This window comes from Bacillus rossius, chromosome 6, assembly GCF_032445375.1.
Source record: "Bacillus rossius redtenbacheri isolate Brsri chromosome 6, Brsri_v3, whole genome shotgun sequence".
Classification (NCBI taxonomy): Eukaryota; Metazoa; Arthropoda; class Insecta; order Phasmatodea; family Bacillidae; genus Bacillus; species Bacillus rossius.
In genome coordinates, this window is record NC_086334.1 from 32,620,608 (window position 1) to 32,641,578 (window position 20,971).

The 20,971-nt window shown below is 37.7% G+C and overlaps 1 protein-coding gene across 3 annotated transcripts in view; it reads right to left on the reverse strand.

Annotated features, from left to right (window-relative positions):
• Nucleotides 1-61: 61 nt before the first annotated feature.
• LOC134532993 (uncharacterized) overlaps nt 62-20,971 on the reverse strand; it is a 38,197-nt gene continuing 17,287 nt past the window's right edge. For 2 of the 3 annotated variants that reach the window (XM_063370097.1, XM_063370095.1), the window contains exons 2-5: nt 10,339-10,457; nt 6,144-6,329; nt 3,130-3,427; nt 62-1,852 (exon numbers count right to left, since the gene is read on the reverse strand). In XM_063370097.1, coding sequence (XP_063226167.1) covers nt 301-1,852; nt 3,130-3,427; nt 6,144-6,315 — 2,022 coding nt within the window. In that variant the 5' untranslated portion in view covers nt 6,316-6,329; nt 10,339-10,457 and the 3' untranslated portion in view covers nt 62-300. The remainder of the gene's footprint in view (nt 1,853-3,129; nt 3,428-6,143; nt 6,330-10,338; nt 10,458-20,971) is intronic. The other variant, XM_063370098.1, reaches the window with a different exon arrangement.

The window sequence follows — 20,971 nt, forward strand, 5'->3', positions numbered from 1 at the left end:
GGTATCTATAAAATACATAGAATAACATTTTGGACTAATACGTTACTAATATGTAGATACCTAATAGTTACAAAATTTAATTTTAATGATACATTTATTTTAATACTTGTACTTTGAATTTCAGTCAGTTACTGTCACTTGGTCCCACTCTGTATATATGTAACGAAACTACACTCTTAATCACACCCATTGCTTGTTATCTGACTCGGTACATTTCTTTAGAACACATTCACTATCATCTTGGTTCATTAACTGTTTTTATGCTTATGCACACTGGTGTCTTACTAAATGGTATAAAAATCACTTAACGCAAAAACAAAATGGCTTAAGTTCACTGTCAGCTATACACCTGCTCTGGCTGTAATAAGAATTAAGCCTACTGATCTTACCCTGCAGCTCCATGGAATCGTGTCCCCAGAGACGGACAGTGGACTCAAATAATGCCTTGCCAGGGGTGGTTAGGAACGTAATTAGATAATCATTGTAGGACACGTGTTCACCATCATGAGGAAGTTTTATTTTGGCTCCAACTATGGTGTGTACTTGCAGGGTGGCACAAAGATCAGTTGGTACAGCAGGATGTCGGTTTTTAAAATAGTCATGTATCTCGTTGACCACGAACTTTGCTACTTTCTGTACCACTTTTTCATCCGTAGGCACTGACCTGTATTCGTAACATGTACACCAGTGGGGTGTGATGCCCGCGTCTTCGCACAGTCTGTCTTCGGTCGTGTCGGAAAATAAATCCATGCAAGATGAACAACCAGAGGTCGTGTTCATTGCATTCCATGGCGTGGAATCTTCGGTGTTGCTGTCTAGGATGTTCCTCAAACTTAAGTGTAAGTCGAATGGTGAGACTAGGTGGTTGCCGTTCTGGATGACGTTGCGGTATGCAGCAGGGTTCTCTTTCCTGAACCACTCTGGGACCCAGACGTAACAGAATGGTAGTCTTTCCTCGAGCCAGCCGCTGCTCGTCTCCCTTATTTTGCCGAACCGCATGCCGTGGTCGCTCAAGAACACGATCATGGATGAGTTCAAGGTGCCAATTTGCACCAGATCCTTGAAAAAACTCACCATACGTGAATCCATGGCACCGGGGGTGTTTGGGTTGTTGTGACTGAAGTTGTTCAGCCACATGAGCCCAAAGTAAAGTGCATCCTTGAACGTGCTCAGGAAGTTGTAAACATAGTGCAATATGTGGTCTGCTGTAGAAACTGGTCCCAAACAAACAGCCATGCTGTCCTTCATTTTCGTCGTTAAGTGCTGTTCTGCCGCGAGAAGGTACGGTCTGAGATAGTAGTCTGTCGGAGGATTGACAAAGCCTGTTTTGTGGTAGTTAAAAGTGCTTATAGTTGGTTCATCTTCTGTGAAAATAGTTATATATCCTTGCTTGCTGAAGTTCTTCCATATAAAAGGACAGTCATCAAACTTAGCGTCCATTGATGGCCAGCATGACCGTTTGATTTCCTTCATGTTGTATCCTGTCAGAAGCGCCATTAAATTAGGGAGTGTGTTGTCTCCAACTTTGTTGTAGCCTTTGAGTTCAACCCAACCAGTTTGAGTTAGGTAGGAAACGGTTTTAGGCATTTTTCGTATCATGTTAAGTCGAGATATGGAATCAAGACCAAGTAAAAGAACGCTTAACCTCCTGGGGTGCTTTGAAGATTTATTTGTTTCCAACTTCCATTTAACTTCTTCTTTAATAGGAACTACTGCGTGCATGTTACTGTAAACTTCTTTTCTCTTATTCTTTCCAGATGCAATTGCTTGTTCGCTGTGACACTTCACCAGAATGAACTCCACTTCAGGATGCAAAATAGTCTCGTTCTCCAAGTGTTTGCAGCTCCCCAAACTGAAAAAAAGATAATAACAAATATAAGTGATGGGAGAGGTTTGAGTTGTTGGTGACACTGACTATTTTGACTATTCAGCTTTTGTTTTTAGGATTATTCGCGTGCGGAACATGGTGTAGAGTGAGTAGGTAAGGTTGTTAGTTGCAGCGTTAGGAAGAACAACGGGTGTACTGTGCAACAATTCTGGTTGTGGTATGCAGAACTGGTGTTGTGACGTGTGTGTGGACAATCTTGTGGATTCAAATCTTTATCGCGATTGATTGCTGGAATCCTTTGGTGAAAATGAGGTTGCAACATTGTGAGAGCAAAGGAACTGTGCCATGCCATACAAATAAAATTTACGGCTACAGTTTACCAAAGACTGTTGTGGATTAGGGATGTTGACATTGATATTGTAGGCATATTAATGTGTTGATACTTTAGGATTTGGTTTGATGTGTTGAAGTTGACATCTCAAGGCTGACACCATCAAACTTTCATTGAACTATGAAAGATGTTAATGACCGACAATTTTTGGATGTTGTACAAGTCTGAAAGTGATCTGCAGACACATTTTATTTTATCAAGAAATTCCTATGATCTACATCAAAAATTGCTATTAAGGGAAAACTGTGGGGTAGGCAAATTGAAAGGTACCTCAGATATGCATGTTCGGGGGCAAATGCATTCAGGCATGTACCTTAAAAATATGGGAGAAATACTATCAATAAACCTCATTACCAATTTTATAACTGAAAGTTAACATGTCAGACCAAAAAACTCCTTTCCAACATGCCCACTACAAACAATATATTAAAATATTTTACACAAACCAATTTCTAACCAAAATTATCTTTCCAACTTAAAACTAATCATTGAAACCACAGAAAATATAAGGTAACATTCACCACAAACTACAATACTTATCCTGAGGTCCTCTATGGTATGAGTATATGTTAATGACATTAACACAATAATATTTTCCATTCTTTCCTTGGCAAAAAAAATATATATTTTTTTTATTATTAGTCCATGCCATTTCACTACTGCTCTAAAATGTAAAAAAAAAAAAAAAAAAAAAAAAAAAAAAACCTTGAATTGCTTTGATGGTGGCTATTGTACACTGACATTGTAGAATTAATGGACATAACTATAATTTAAATAAGAAGAACTTGGCACAATTAAATATTCATAATTGAAATAAAATAATTTAAAAATCAACTATCAGCTAAAATGCTACACTAATTTGTATCTCAAAGTTAGGAGTGCAGCATGTAACCTGAATCTTGAAACTTACGTGTACAAATTATCAGCAGACTTGTTGTACGTGGGTTTGGAAGAGAGACTGTCCCTTGTGATGATAGAGAAACAGCAAGAGAGTGTTTGCTGATCTGTGACGTACTTGTTCTTAAGGTTTGTGTCGATCACCAACTTGTACTGACTGGTATTCGTGACGGATACCACGTAGGTCAAAGGGGCCTTGTTCGAGCAGTTGATTGGCTCAGCTGGCTTCATTAGCTTCATGACAGACTTCTGGTAAGGGTCTGCATCTGGGATCTTGCACTTGCTGGACCACACCAGGAAACGTTTAAGACCTGACGACAAAGTTGGTTTTAAACACTGCGTTCACACATTTCATTTACAAGATATGCAACATAACTGTACATGTGTATCCTTACCTATCGTAAACAAATGTCATATATGTATACAGCTAGAATTTATGCTTACTTCGCATGTGAACAGGTGTTACAGAAAAAGTCATTAAATTTGCAAAAATACATTTGCGAGAATTTGTTATGCAATTTTGTTGTGCGAATTGTTAAAATTATGATTTTAAGAGGAAATCTTTTGTGAGCTTGTTATTTTGTTTACCACTGGTACCAGTTTGGATTTAATAATAATCTGTTATAGATACTAATGTGTAATATTGTAATATTTGTTTTAATTGTTGTGGGTGTGTTTTTATTATTATTATTATTATTATTATTATTATTATTAATTTTGGGAAATCTTTCTCAAAAGACAGCTATGGTCATTCGGTCTGCATTTGTACAGTTTAGTTCACAGCCTATATACAGTAATATTGTTATGATAATTTTCGGAGAATTTTACAAGAAATAAATTTTGAATATCATGGTAGTTAAAAGACCTTTTCTTATTTGAGTGAATAAACAACACAAAAGAGCAATTTTGGAATTTTTCTGCTAACTTGGATTTTTACTATAGTACCTAGAGTCAATTCTTTAACATGTTGTCATCTGCAAAGCAGTTGGGTGCTAAGATTGTATGGCTGACTCTACCAGAGGGAGGTCCTGCAATCATTGCTTCTGCTAATTTTGCAGATTCTGCCAAAATTACGATATTGTCAACATCTTTCTCTAATCCACTATACTATTGTTATTCCTAGTCCAAATTTTTCTTTAATGTCCTTCATTGCCTGTTCTACATTCATGTAGTATTGGATTGAACTGGAATTAAATTTCAATCTTGCCTACAAGCTTTCGTATATCTTACACTAGTTGTGAGAGAGACTGACAGCTTCATTTAACCTAAAATCAAGTTAAATTAAATCTTTCTAAAATATGGTAATATTATAAAAGTTAAATGAGGTATAGTAAATAAATTTAAAATGACATGATTTTTGAAATAACAACTGGCATACAGCACATCATACTTAGGTAGTGAAAATTTGTCTCCCCTACCATATTTGATAACGAAATTTGAAGGCAATATTGGTAAAATATGGCTTCCAATTTTTTCTTTAAAATGAAGTTTGACAGATAACCTCAAACATGTTTTTAATCCTGTCATACTCAAAATTTATTACTGCTTTGAGCTAGCTCAAACTTTTCAACTTTGACTTTATGATAAATTTAAAAAAAGTGTACTAATAAAATGCTAGATGTAAAATTTGCACATGTTATGAATTTTATACATTTCTTAACTTTATTATAACTTTGATTATGACTTATTGTAGTTTTGAATCAAAAAACTCACATACTGAACTAAATTTTCTACGATCTTTGTCTAAATACACTTCATTCTCTTTTTCAAGATTAGTTACTTTACAGACATTCATATGAATATATTTTACCCTCATAACCTCTTTATTATTTCATGTGTTATTCACCAATTTTTAAAGATTCGTTGAGACGGAAACATCCATTTCCAATTCCGCTAGGTATAATTTTGATTGCCTGATTTCGTAAAACTACCAAGACATTTTATAACTTGACCTGTATGGAACATATGTGATGTAAACTCAAGCATTATTTGGTAAACTTATTGGAAACTGTTGAAAGTGGAAGTGACAGTTTGACCGGGACTTTAGAGATGACATACTATTGAATTTGCAATACCGTATTTACTCGAATAATCGTCGCCATCGCTTAATCGTCGCACCCTAATTTATTGACGGCGACTGAGGCGCGAGGCGCGAATGGAACAGCCGTAAACACAATGGAACAGCCTGCTTTCACGTGGCGTGTGGTGCGATTGGAACAGCCGTAAACACAATGGAACAGCCTGCTTTCACGTGGCGTGTGGCGCTTCTCATTGGTCCAACTTTGAGCGGCATGTCCTAATTGGCCGTGTGGGAGGAAGGAATGTGTGTGGAAGATAAGATGCTGTGATGCCATTGTTTATCTCGTTTGCATTGGAGTGGAAAGTACCGGTAATTGCAGAGTTTGAGAAAGTTCATTTTGTGAAAATATGGGTAAATACAATTCGTATACTGCCGCTTTCAAGTTGCGCGTAATCACATTTGCAGAAGAGCACGGAAATCGGGCCGCGGAAAGAGAATTTTCAGTAAGTGAAAAACATGTTCGTGACTGGCGAAAACAAAAAGACAATTAACACGTGACGATAGCAGCGACTAAGATGACGTTGACGTCCCGGCAAATGAATCTGATACATCAGAATTTAGTTCAGACAATGAATAGATGAACTTGGTTAGTGTTCAGACTGAATGTGTTTTATAAATGTATTTTGTTTATTGATTTTTTCGCAATGTCGTGTTTATACTATATTTTTATTTTGCCAAACTTATTGTAACCAAAAGTTGTTTTGTTTATTTTGCACATATTGTAAATAAATATTACGTATAGGTACCATGTACCTAGATATTAACTTCTTTAATTTAGCATTTTTACGCGATTTACAAAAAAAAATTTACTTAAAAATTTTTTTTTTCAATTTTTCCTCACTTAATGGTCGCACCTCAATTTTTCTCCTTAAAATTTGGTAAAATTGCTGCGACGATTATGCGAGTAAATACGGTAGTTTTGAAATACCATAGTATCTGTAACTTACGATCGATATTTTCGGAGGCGTTTGTTTCTTCAATGATGGATGTAGCGACATGCTCGAAGTGTCTCGGCAAGGACTGTTCCACCATGTACAGGAGGGAAAGAAGAGCAAAAACGACGATGAAGGTGACAACTCGTAAGCAAGGTCGCAGTTGTTTGCCGAGCCCAAATGTCATGCTGGCTCAGTATCCTGCGGACCACACGACACGCAACTAATAACAAACAATTATATATAATTACATATATAATAACAAAGTATTGTGTGCAACTAAGTAAAATAAAATAACTTTTTATAATTAAATTTTAACCAACTATATTTTAAACTGCCTTTTAAAAAATAACTTCGGCAGGTTCCTGGATGTCTTCCAATGGAGATGTGGCAGACTCAGCAATGATGTCTTACTGGTGGGTAGTGGGATAGAGGGAGAAGTTCGCCAACCCCAAGGTTGTTCACGGGGAGTTCATGGCCCAACAGGCCCATGGAATGGGTGCATGGATGTGAATACATAGTCTCTCTGCACTCACGGCAATCCTCTGCCTCGTGACACCACTGATGGGGGGGCATGGTGGTGGCTATGCTGGTAAGGGTATCCTCAGCCCCTGGTCATATCTGCGTCCTTAACTAAAGAGGACTCTGCTGGGAACAAAAGTTCATATTTCTGAAACACTTCCAGAAACACCATTATCGTAAGAGCTCCATTTCATAGCTTTCTCCTTCTGTAGATCGTTCATCAAAATATTCACATAAGAAATCATGTTGTCTTTCAAGTAACTACCTTTCACACCTGTGACAAATGACCGACAGATAAATTACTGTTTTTTTTTTTTGTGGAAAGTATGTTCAGACAGGAAAGAACTGGCCGCCAGCAAGTCACATGACCGCCACTGCCCTTCTTACGAGCCAGTAAAATTAAACATCTATCTCCGTTTCTGTATTCAGTTTCCTTGCCATTGTAGAATGGGCCTAACAGCTCACCTTGCATCATCCAAAATAACTTACTGCCTTCACTGATATTTTGCAATTTTATTACTCAGTTCGGGGAAGGGGGATGTGTCCCCTCTATCCCCCCCAACCCCCCCTCCCCCTTGCTTCCGCCATTGATTGTCTCGGGTCAGTAAATTCTCAACTATTATTGTAGGAGACGCAAGGATGTGGTTAACTCTGAAGTCTGTGCCGGCTCATTGCCTGCTTCCTGTGGAGTATTTGAACATCAGTGCTCTGCAATCACGCGTCCGCTCAGCTTACGCAGTAGCTCCCAATGCGCGTGAATTCAAATTTGCACGCTACTGTTCGAGCCCATAACTTTGCAGGGTTAGGTTTCTTGACATTTTCTCCTTAACACTCATTGCATGTGCTGGAATTCCCTACCACCCATGAAATTTCTGCCCAGGAATTTCCAAACGTTCAGCTCACTAATGCGACCGTGAGTCGCAGACATTAGGGTGTGTTGAAGAGGATAAAGGTGTTTTCTCATGAGTCAAGTTTAATTGAACGATTATAGTTCATCAGCAAAAGTTGAAAGAAAACTATAGTGAGAACTCCATTATTTCAATAGAGTTGATCAACATTTTAGTGGATCAACAAAAGTTTGACTCTCAAACTTTGCTCGTTCAAGTAATGGATGTAAAATGAGAACCTTAGTTAACTATCAACAAATCAACAACGACCATCTTTTTCGGTACCCATATAAAGTCGCCGACTACACTGCCATCTATGGCTCTTCAAATGAAGTACATAATCATCAAAAGTGCATGACAATGAAATGTATCTTATTTGTCACCGAAAAAAAATTGATTTTTAAAGAGATCTAGAATGGAGGTACTTACTAGATAGCTATCAACATTATTATTGCATGATAAAATAGTAATAAACACCTGAGGGTTTGTTTTGTTCAAATTCTTACTTGCAAGATGCTGGATACAATTTCTGTATGCCGAGAATGTTCCTCCTGTGTTGAAATATTCAATAGTCAAGTTCTAGGCATGTATTTTCTAGAGTTACAATTTTGTAAGTCATAACATATTGCTTGAATAGTTTTGATTATGGTAAAGTGCAAAACCTTATTAAATCATACTCAACTCAACCGTATAAACAAAGAGTGGAAAAAAATATTCACAAAATAAAATAGTTCTAAGATTGGAGTGTATTATGCCCACTTATGTTTTAAGTGTAATTATGTTCATGACTTGCTTTACTTGATGTAAGTTTTTGGACATCAAGTCATGCACTCCCATTGCACAAATCTTTTAAAGATAACATGACTTGCTTTCTCATATTACGAGTCAGTGCAATACTCTTTGCTGATGTTACATCAATATTTGTGAAGGAAAATAATGTCATACAACAAATGTTAATTTAATTCTGGGACATCTGAATCTTTTATTGAAGCTGATAAACTTGTGTTAAATAATTCTAAAACCCTACCGAATAAATTTCAGAAACCGTTGTAACACCGAGTCGATGAAAGGATTCAATTAAGTATACCTTTCCCTCTTCGCCCACAATGTGTAACAATTTACATTAATATGCAATGTGCGTAAACAGGAAGGTAATCAAATTCCATTATAACTGTATGAAACAATAAAGCTACACTAATGTAATCTACATAAAATTGCCCAAGAATATTTCCTTCTTAAAAATCACATTATACATTTTAGATATTTACAAACTCTGCAAGTCATATAACTTCAATGGAGGAACCTATTTTTTTTTAATGTGATAGCCTATTTTAAATTTACATAACTGAAGGCATGATTTGCACAATGTAAAGTGGCCCATTGAAAAAATTCTTGGTATAATTTTTCTTATCAATTTAACTAATGGTCTTTGCACCCTGTGACAATGTGGTGAGCACGCAGAAGATATTTTGTGATAGTATTATTAACAGCAAGATCAAGTAATTAACTGACTTGAAGTTTCAATTACCTGACATTAAAACCACCAAAATTTTAGATAAATGTGAAGGCATGGCAAATGTCTCAAAGTCATCTGAAATAATTAGTGCCAACTAAAATAACCCATATTGTCCATAAACAATAATAAAATGGCAAGCATAAAACACTCAATAAGTAAGGAAAAACAATTATAGTATTGTTACGAGGACTCTAGCAACGAGGCTGGCCAGCCAGCCCGCGCGCCTGCCTGAGGTTGAGGCGTAATGCAGGTAGTGCCTGTCCCTCCATCACCGCTACAAGCCTAATACGATTAGCAGCGGCGCCTCTCCACCCCCTTCCCCTTCTCCGGCGCTTTGCCATTGGGCCCGGAGAATTCTCTGCGGCTCTCGAGGGTTCAACAAGTTCCCAGATGCCCGCCTGAGTGAAGTGTAACTAGGACACTTTTTTTCTCGAATCTTTTATTTTTAGGTCGGGGTTTCCGATAACGTTGACACTTCGGAGGACGACGAGACCTTTTCCGGGTTGGAACTTGGCAGGTATTTAGGGCGAATGTCGACCTGCGGCAGCAGTGTGGGAGCGAGAGAGACTAATGGCGAACCCTTGGTGAGCGAGAGTGAAGAGAGCGACGGGCTTCGTGTGCGACGATTGGTGCATCGGGGACCGCAGCATCCGGAACTGTGTTGTGTGTGAGTAGTGCGAGGCAGCGTGTTGGACAGAGGTGCGCTGTAAACGATTAGCCACTGTCGAGCCGAGAGTGGGCAGTGTTAACTGTTTACTTAATGAAAGAGTGGTTAGTTTGTGGGTTGACATTTAAATTGTAATTTAATTAATAATGGAATTATTATCTAATAAATAAGATGGCAAGTAATTCATTAGGCAATCCTTTCCATAACAGTGTACCTATACTCTCTCCCGATACACCCCTTCCCTAATCAAATTCGCACAGTAAGAATCGCGCGCAGAGAAGTGAAGTTGAAATATATATATATATATATATATATATATATATATATATATATATATATATATATATATATACACACACACACACACACACACACACACACATTGTTACGATGGCTGGAGCAGAGAGAGAGAAAGAAAGAGGTCTACAGAGAGTGGTGGAGGGAAGAGGGATTGAGAGGTGAGTGGAAGGTGAGGGTGAGAAAAAGGGAGAGAGGGAGAGAAAGGGATAGCGAATGGGGGAGAGAGAGGTAGGGCGAGAGAGAGTGAGAGCGTGCGGTGAAGGCCAGGGACGGTGGAGCATTATAAATTGGGCTGTTAGCAACGAATCAAACACTTACGGGCCTGTCGAGCGAACAATTGCACTGTCTTTCAAGTGGTCCGTGTTCCATAATAACCGCAGGAGCCCGCCGCCCTCAGGACGCAGCATTCCTGGCGAGTGTGCCACGCCACTGCAAATCTGAAACACACGTGTTTTTTTTTTTATTATTATTATTTTTTGGAGGACATTTTCAACACCGCCATACAAAGGGAACATTACAGCTATGTAAACATACAGCGAAATGAACATTAATGAGTTGCCATGATGCAATTATCAGGTGAGAATTTTGACTATGAATATTTACGTTAGGTTTATCTAATAGCAGATTACATATACAAATGTTTGAGTAAAAATTAACAAAACAAGTAGTATGTAATGCTTGTAGAGTGAAAAATCCGTGAAAATTGTAATAAAACCAAAATTACAACGTTCAAATGCAACTAACCAACATATATAATGTATAATTTACTTGCCATTACTGTTATATAAAAAATATTTCTCTAAATATATATCGGAATTTTATGTACCGAAAGTAGATATGTACTAAAAGTTATTTGCGAGCTGTAAACTATCACAAAGTTAATCATACTGAAATTTCAGAAAATTAAGGCATATATTCCACCAGGCAATTTGAAAAATTCTTAATTACACGAGCATAAAACTCCACAAATTTATGCTACATAATATAAGAAACATAAACATTTTATCCACCAAAATTTAAAAAAACCTAAAATTAGTTCTTACTTTCTGAAGGAATTATTTAATCTCTTATAATATAAAGAAATATGTCTGTGATTAAATTGACCTAACTTTTAAATTTTTATACTGTTTCACAATGTCCTAAAATTTACTTTATGAAAAAGTGATCTGGAGTTAGTTCATAACTTTGTGATGTACCAACATTATATATTTCTTTGTCTTTTATTTTAAACAGGAGCAAGTTCTCTTGAACTTGTATTTTTTATTTTTATGTAAATAGTAATGCATATACATATAGCCTATTATGTAAACATTGAAAGTGTTTAGTATCCCGGGGTGTTTGACTCCGTGTGGGATCCACGAGACAATACAAAACAAATGTAAGCCAGTATTTCAGTACTCGCCAGTGATGTGTAACATCTAACCTCGGAAACGAGCAAATGCATGTGTTCTCGTGTTGTTCATGTTGCAAATAATCTTATAATACCAAACTCGGACACGAAATATAAAGTAGAATTCTTTAAAAATAATGCCGAGCGTGATAAACACACAATAAAATATTCACTTTTCAAGTGCATATCAAAATTTCTAGACGCGACTCTCACGTACTTTATGCACCATCCGCTAGAATTCGCTGCCTGAATCGTAAATGTTCATTGCTACCATCACCCGCAGATGGCAGCAGGAAACAACAGGAGATTCTCAACTATTAGAAATTGCTCCTATAAAAGCATAAGACTTAAACAACCCCTACGCCTAGGATTTGTACCTGATTTTCGACAAAGATATTTTTTTTAAATACTGTTCGCCTTGGTAAAATTCATTAACCATTAATTTATGTTTCTACACACGTTAAAACATTAACCTGGATCATTTTAAAATACACATAATACTAAGTATGTGTTTGTTTATTTGTCTTTGCTTAAACAACTTAAATCAGTCTGTAAATAATTACTACAAAAATCCTTAAACTTATGAGCTGATTCAACATAATATTTTTAGATTACTAGTTATATATATATATATATATATATATATATATATATATATATATCACTTAAATGAATATACATGAAATATTAATCAAATTCAATATTTATTATATAAAAAAAATTAATTCTAATATAAACAATGATAAAATTTAACACAAAATTGTTTTAATGAAAAACCTCTTAAAAAACTATATTCCTTATTAATTGTCTCATTCAATAATTTCTTGAGTAATCAGTAATCAAAATTTATTTACAACAATAATTTGAATATTTACTAACTTTGCAAAGTTAATTAATTAAATTCGAAAAGTATAAGAATGATTAAAACCTCACAAATAAAAAAAATAATCTTTTCTTTAACTTAAAGAACGCACTTCTTAAATGTGAATGTGTGTAAAACAAGTGCTGCTACCTGCAGAATGTCAGCGTGCGGCGGGAAGTCGCCCACCAGGAGTCTAAGGCCGGCATTCTACAGGTAAGCGCTATCTTACAGCGTAACAGAGTCAGTGAAATAATAAGTGATGAGAGTCAATAGATTATAAACTAGTTATTTTTAAGGTGCCTAAAGCGCCCGCTGAAAAGTGTTGAATATAACAAACAAATAAATATACACCTTTATTAAAATTTCAACTTATTTTAATATTGTGTACATGGAAATTATTTCTGATATATGATGATGATAAATAATATATGATAATAATGATATAATAATATAATGATAATGATAAATATGTAATGATATATCTTATATATTATGATACAATTATATTATAAAAAAATTGTAGTTATGAAGAACCTGTTGAAAAACAACATTGCGTGTGAATCATCTCCTTCAATTATATTTAATGAATTGTAATAACATACTCACGTAATCAAAATTGATTTTCAGCGATAAATTGAATATTTACTTAATTTGCGAAGGTTATTTATTCAAATTTTAAAAGTAAAAGAGTGATTAAAATCTCACAAATTAAATAAAAAATAAAAGCTCTTCTTTAACTTCTAACTCCATCTTTTGGTGGAGAATTCAAATGCACTTCTTAAAAGACATAAACAATATGAATGTGTGGCTGTGTGTAAAACAGCAAATGCGGCTACCTGCAGAACCGCCCTCAGACTCCTGGTGGGCGACTTCTCGTCGCGCGCTGGCATTCGGCAGGCAGGCGCTGTTTCACAGCGTCACGCGATCATTAAGGCAGTGATGGGCGTAACTATATAAAGAATAATGAAATTTAAAAAAAGTGGGGGAAAAAAACCTTTGGGGTGAGATTTGAACCACGTCCCGTGAGGTGAACAAGCGCGCACTCTACCGCTGTGCTACCGTGCCCGTTGCCAGATTGCAAGGAGAACATGTATTATACGAATTGTAATGCCAATTTTCTTAGGTATTTTAAAACTTGAGATCTTTTTTTTTTAACATTACTATTTGTGTTTACCGAATATATTTCGGGATGGTTTCACCATCATAAAGTTCCATTTACCCTAACGTTTACGAGAGTGACTTCATACGGGTTCATTGTTGACACACGTGGGTCCGCCATCCGTGTGTCACATTTCCGTTCACCGACCTTTTGTCCGACTTGACGTAATTACTCCGGTCAAATGCCGTGTTGCCGAGAGCTAGGATGTTCACACGCGAACATATATAAAAATGAAATAATCACGGGGACAGGAGACGGGGCCCCCGCACGTGCCGGCGGGGGCGGACGCGAGGGGTCGATGACCCTCGGCTCGCGGAAGCGGCGGTTGCCTCGCTGGCTCCGCGGCGCAGGCACTGGTGCTTCTAGCGAGGACTCGGGAACGGAGATCTCGCGGAACAGTGTTTCCGCAGACGCGCGGTTTAGCTCGGCGGTGCTGAGCTCTTCCGTTCACGTTGCTGCCTCCGTGCGACCAATAAAAGCTGAGTACTCGGCTGCGGTGGTAGTCGTGTTTATTTACGTTCTAAATACGTTAAAAAATTATTTCAAGTACACGCATATCTAGCGTTCTATTATTATTTTGTCGTTTATTTTTATTATTTATGCAAATTCTGCTTCAGTCTCGAAGCATAACATAATTTTCAATTAACTTGTTATTTCGTAACCTTGAAGTACAAACTCATCGGTTGCCATTTGTTACGTTTCCGTGCATTGTGGAAGCAGCAGTTGCGATAGTGAAATGTTCCGGGATATCTGTCTCCGTTTGTGTCATTGTAGAACGGGCTTAAGGGCTTCGCCTACCCGGGCACACATACGGTGCGCAGAGCTTCAGGTAAAACAACGCGATTTCAAAACTACTCATATCCGAGTGGGGTCTGCTTACGAAAAGCATTATAAGATTTTGCTGAGGGCCTATAAGTACTTTTGATATCGGATTAAGTTTTTAAACAGTATTTTTAGGAGAGTTAAAATGGCTAAAACGCATGTTTACAGAATAATTTTTAGGCTAAAAACAACCGGTACAGATTCTTGAAATCACTTAGGAAACTTTCATTACACCTTTATCCTCATTTCTCCACCATATAATGTTACGGTCACCGCTTAAATTTCACAGAAATCCTGTGACGAAGAGAAGACTGCGCGCCAGTTCAGAGCCTTGTGCTTAGAGGCGATACCGCGTTAGAAATACCAGCGCGCACCGCGCTTATCATCCCCTCTCACTAACACAGATAAACCCCTGACGAGGCGGGCCCCTTAAGCGCAAGGCTGTGGACTGGCGCGCAGTCTTCTCGTCGGGCGTAGGACAACTATGAGATTTGAGCTGTGACCATTTCTTTACATTGCGGAGAAATGGAGATGAAGGTGTGATGCAAGTCTCTTGGGTGATTTCAAGAATCTGCGCTGGATGTTTCATGTATGAAACTTATTCTGAAAAAAACGTGTTTTAGCCATTTTAAACTCTTCTAAAAACACGGTTTGAAAACGAAATACGGAAACAGAAGTACACATCCGCCCTCAGTGTATTCTTAAATACGTTTCGTAAACAGAAGCCACTATAATAACTTTATCTGTTTTCAGACCACGTGGTTTTTTTCAAAAGCTGTGCGCACCGTGTGTTTGTGCTCGGGTGGACGGGGGCCTTAAACTGCCGGGCCGCGAGACACGACTCGACGTCCGACGAAAATGAGTTCCTTTCAGGGGTAGCTTCCTCCATTATTTTGCTTCTGTGATTTCATGTCTTCACCCATTATTTCTACTGAATTCGTGATACAAATATGCAGGCTGTTTATGAATGATTTCAACCAGTCAAATAGTGTTTACTTGGCTTCAACTCTCGTATGAACTAAATTCACGTATTCATTTGGTATATAGATTAAAATAAACATATTGTGAGTTACCTTTATTGTATAATTGTTTAATTTTAATGATTCAGTGTTAGGTCTGTAAATCTAATTTTTCCACAATATATAACTTTTATTTTTACAGTTTTATGAAAATAAAATTATTTCTTTCATGACGCGACTAAAGACGTATAACTTCAGAAATATTAAAATCCACTAACAGTTACATTATGAAATCAATTCAGATCATGCGTAAAAAAACCGAAATCACAGAAGCATAATAATTTAGGAAGCTACCTACTCGAGGGCCTGTTTCACTGTCAAGACATTCCTTCAAATGCCATCCAATAAATTTGGTAAAATAACGTTGTAGGGTTACGACGACACCGAAAGCTCAATATCTCTGCCATGTTTGTTTTAGAAGTTGGCTGACTTTTGTATCCATTAAATATTTTTTATATATGATGGATTCTAAAGTTTATTGGATGTTTGGTGAAATCGGCCCGTCAGAACTGTGTCCAAGCACAACCCAAAAGGTGAATGTTTCCGTGTAAAATGATCTTTTTTAAATGGCGAAGGATACATGGTAGAAAAAAAGTATTTATAAAGTATTTATATGAATATCGTCTGTAAATAAATTATCTGGAAAAGATTATGATGTGTTATCGTGCAACAAGTATTCACGCGATTAAAATCTAAAATTGTTTAAATGTTAAGGGATACACTTAACGTCATAATATGGTTTTTTTTTTAATTTTCATCCAGCAATGCGATCAATCGTTAATTTTTATTTAAACATAAAAGTTAAGATTGAAATGCGTTTGCTTCCCCAGTCCAATAACAGTATTTAAAACATGTCTGAGTTATTTGGCCAACTTTAGAGGGAGAAAATTAGAAGCCAAATTTCCGTCTAAGAATAGTTCTCCGACTGGGCAGTTGCAGAGGAAAGTTTGGCGGTGTGACAAGGCCTTCGCGGTGACGACTTGGCAAACGCTCACATCGATCAGCGCAGGGGCGAGGCGACCCGGCAATGCCCCGAGCACTGAACACGTCCAGTTGGAATTCCCACCCTCCTCCTTCCTTTCCCCCTTCTCTACGGCTCTTCGCGCGTTTTTACCGAGAGCGTCCCAAGCCAGTTCCTCAACAGTTTCATTTGAAAATTTCCTACGAACTGTAGTTCATCCAGCGCTGAGAAGAATTAGCTGATAAAAAAACAAACAACATATCAGTTTAGTAACAGTTTCCCGACCACCTTGGCCTCGCTCATTACGCAGTCATGCGGTTCAGCATAACATCTGCTCTCTCTCTCTCTCTCTCTCTCTCTCTCTCTCCCTCTCTCCCTCTCGCTCTCTCGCTTCTGCGCGACCTGCACACCGACTGGCAGATGACAATGTCGTAACTGGTCACTCACAAAATAAAAGCTAGCTGTCAAACATAAGAACCCATGATAGCCGATTTACAAATGCACTCTTATTTCAACTCTCGTCTATTCCAGATAATTTAAATAGAAAAATTAAAAAAATTAAAAATGAATCTTAAGAAAAAAGAAAACTCCTTATTCAATAAAATTAAAAAAAAATACCTTTTTAATAATACATTAGTGTTAAGCAAAAAAAATTAGTTCCCAAAATAGTTATTTTCTTTAATATGTTGAAAATCAACCCCACAATGTTTCCCGACATGCTAGCATAGAAGAACACATACCTACATTGCTTTATTTTTATCATCCCATTTTAGCCCATCTAGTCGGGTCTAGCCTAGTCTACTGTAGCCCAGTCCAAACTAAAAGAAAACAGAGTTGAATGAAACTAAGCAAATTAAGCAGTTGTTTGATTACAGGTCTTTTAGCTTAAGGCATCATACTAACACTGTTGTTCGTTGTATAATTTTTATGACTGTCGCCCTATGTAGGGGAACGAAATAAAACCGATTACGTTTCTACTTGCCATAACAGTCGCGCATCGTCTCAACTAAGATGCTATAACCTCGTGCCATTTTCAGCTGTTGGTGTTACTGACGCTTTTAATTTGTTAACTTTCGGAAGCCTTGTTGTCTAGTAGCGAGGGTGTCGCAAGCCCTCGGTCGCGGGTCGTGGGTTCGACGCTAGCACCTCCCGGCATGACTGATACTCCTGCAATCAAACCTTAATCTTATCAAGTTGATTCAACATTATCATTACATAATATTATTATATTATAATGTTATTTAAAAAATGATATTTATATATGTATATTGCAGTGGCAACATTTGAATGCCCGTCCCTTCAGATTATCAAGCGCGCGTTCTACCATTTTGGCAAACTGGCAAACTGGCAATTTTTTCACCAGTGCGCCAACCATCTCCCGTTCTAAATAAGCTAAATGATAATTTCCGGAAACAACATACGATCTGTCAGGCAAGAAATCTTAAGAGGGATTGGATCCTGGTATCTTCGATGTTTCTATAATTTTTTTCCATAATTATAATTTTGACCTATTCATCCCAACTTCTGGTATGTCAAGGCATAGAAATGATATCTCAAGCAACCACATATTCACTAGCAGGCTCTAGTCTGTAAGCGCCGCGAGGAAATAACTTATTATTTATCGCGGTCGACAGCAACTGTCATTATGTATAATCACACCAGTTCCCAAGTGTTGACTTCAACAAGTAGCCAAAGCTAAGTCCTATGCCATGTAAAACAAACAAAAAAATAGCACAGAAGTTTAATTGAAGCGGTATCAAAATATTGGAAATTGCAAGATGGAGAGAGTAGTATAGGAAAGTATGTCCGGGCGCACGGGTTCTGGGTGAGGAGCCGAGGAGACGGTCCGCCATCTTGGATTGTGACGTCACGGCGGCCATCTTGGATGGTTGTGACCTTGACCTTTGACCTTGACCTTGAATTTGATCCTCAAAATCCGCCAAAATTGGGCAAAATTTGCCCAAAATTCCTCAAAAATCGCCAAAATTTCCATTTCTGTGGAAAAAAGTTCCGCCAAAAAATTTCAAAAAATTCCACAAATTAAAAATTTCTCTTTTCGAGGGAAAAATTTCCCGTTTCGAGGGAAAAATTCCCGTTTTTAGTCCTTAAAAATCCCAGCGGCTGAAAATTCCTAAAACTGGCTTAAGCATCCTTAACTCAAGCCTCAGTTAAGCCATTTCTAGGAATAAGGATACCATGACCGCCATCTTGGATTATGTCGCCACCGTTGCAATTTCCGTTACGCCCGCCATCTTTAAAATCTTCATTTAATATCCGATTTTAATGAATTTTTTTTAAATTTATAAAAAAATTCAATTAATAAAATTTTAATAAAAAATATTTAAAAAAAATACGTTAACGACACGGAGCTCGGAGTCCTCGGTTCGAACCCGGTGAGGGCGAAAAAAAATAAAAATGACGACAGATCCTTCCACCACGGAAGTCACCTACAGACTAACCTACCACCACCAATAACAAGGTCAACTAGTATGATGTCATGTCCGCCATCTTGTCTTCGTCTGCTGGTAGCCATCATCATCTTGTTATCGTCGGCGAGAGTGCGCTGACGCCATGTTAGTTTAATTCTTATCCGCTAGAGTGCAGTAATCATTTATTATTGCTGTGTCACCCGCCATCTTGTCATTTGGCCGCCATCTTGAAAATCCATAATTATTTAGCTAGAAATTCGGGAAAAATTCCAAAATTCATTAAATAAATCACTCATTAATTTACAGATTGATTCGATCAGTTTCAGTCCTTGGTTCGATACCCGATTAATGCAATAATGTTTAATTTGATGTAAAAAAATAATAATTTCATTATTCCATGTTCAACATTCTTAAAGAGACATTAAAACCTTTACTGTCATCATCATCCTATAAGCCACCAACACCAACATATTGGTAATTCATAATTTTAATGCTAGAGATTCGGGAAAAAGTTCAGATATCATTAAATAAATTTCCAATCAATGTACTGATTAATTAGATCAACTTAGGTCCTTGGTACGATTCTGGACGATGAAAAAAATATCAATTTAACATAATAGTAACAGGTTCGAGGAATTAAACACCACAAGTTCTTTCACAAACATAATATTTATTACATAATTTCTATTCTACTACAGGATCACTTACGAAAGCCAGCAAATTTACAATCATTTAGTTCCGCAGCGGTGTGAAATGACTAATTCTTAGCTCCAATCGGTTTATACTAGACAGAGTCCAGCCAGAACCTTTACAGACATAGTCCACCTCTTCTTGACAGAGTTTCTGGATACCGTTTTTAACAGTTTGCTTCACATCGTTAGAACTGTAAATTACTGCAGCCGATGTCTTGAATGCACACTTCTTCACTTTGTCATCGAACGGATATGGCTTTCCATATATACAGTCCAACCACAAGTTATATTTCAAAGGTCCGTTTGTTGCTACATCATCAGTAAGCTGATTGATTATCTTCTGTCTGATATCGTCAAGAAAATTACAAATGTCCTTCGACTCACCGAACGTATTTAGATAATAGTAGTCTTTCAACGTTCCACGAAATGCAGACTGCGCCAAGTAGAAGCCATTATCGTTCACTTGTAATGCTCCGAACACAGTCTTAGGTTTAGTTCCATGTTCAGACGTCATAACAATCGGTTGCTGGGCATCTGTTCTTTTGGTTGTACGCTTTCGTGTCTCCAATCTAAAGCGAGGAGTCGAAATGTCGGCAGGTAGTTCAACAGTAGGAGCACAGACTCCACCTTTACATTTTTTCGCATGATGTCGCAAACTGTCAATTCGAGTAAACCATTTAAGGCACTCATCACATCGAAACTTCATGCGAGAAGGATTCTTCGTACATTTGCTCCGCTCATGTCTTCGTGCATCATGGGAAAATGCGAACGACGTATCACAGTAGCTGCAAGGATACCGTGGTGATGAAGACGATCCTTTCAGACCCGATCCAGATACAGACGTTGCAACAGTAGTACCATTTCCAGGCATTCTCTTATGCACATCGATGCATCGTTGTTGCGACGAAACCTTTACTTTCTGCCGCACAGCAGGACCTTCGCATGCCTTCATGTGCGTTTTCATATTATCTTTTCTGGCAAACTGCTTATGACATTTCTCACAAACAAACATTTTACGATATAGGTTCTTGGCACATTCGCTCCTCTCGTGTCGTCGAGCATTGCTGCTGTTTGAGAAAATCTTGTCACAGTAACAACACCGATGTTCGTTAGTTGTTGTCGATTCGGCATCCATTGAAGCCTCCATCGAGGGCGAAACGAAGTTCGTCGAGTTTTCCTGCACAGCCAGCACTACCGGCATTAAAGTCTCTTCTGCTGGTGGTATCGCGTCTGATGAAGTCTCCTCCAGTGTTGTCGCCGTGGTTGTCAACGGAATCTGCTCCTTCTCCGTCGTAGCTGTCGTCAAGGTTCCCGTAGTCGACGGTACAACCTCCATCGAGTTCGACGTTAAAGACGGTAAAGATGCCATCGAGGTCTCAAGAACAGATAATTGACACGACTTATGCACCAGAAGAAACAAACTAGACGATCCTTACACCGCCGACGTCAGTAACAAACTGAGCGATCTACTGTCTAGGACTCGCTTATATACATGCACCGTATGGAATAATACGCTAGTCAAATCAAGAACCATGTACATTAATACTAGAGTCAAATCTACAAAATTAAAAAAGAGGATCATTTGATCGAAAAAAAAAATTCGATCTCTCCAATATA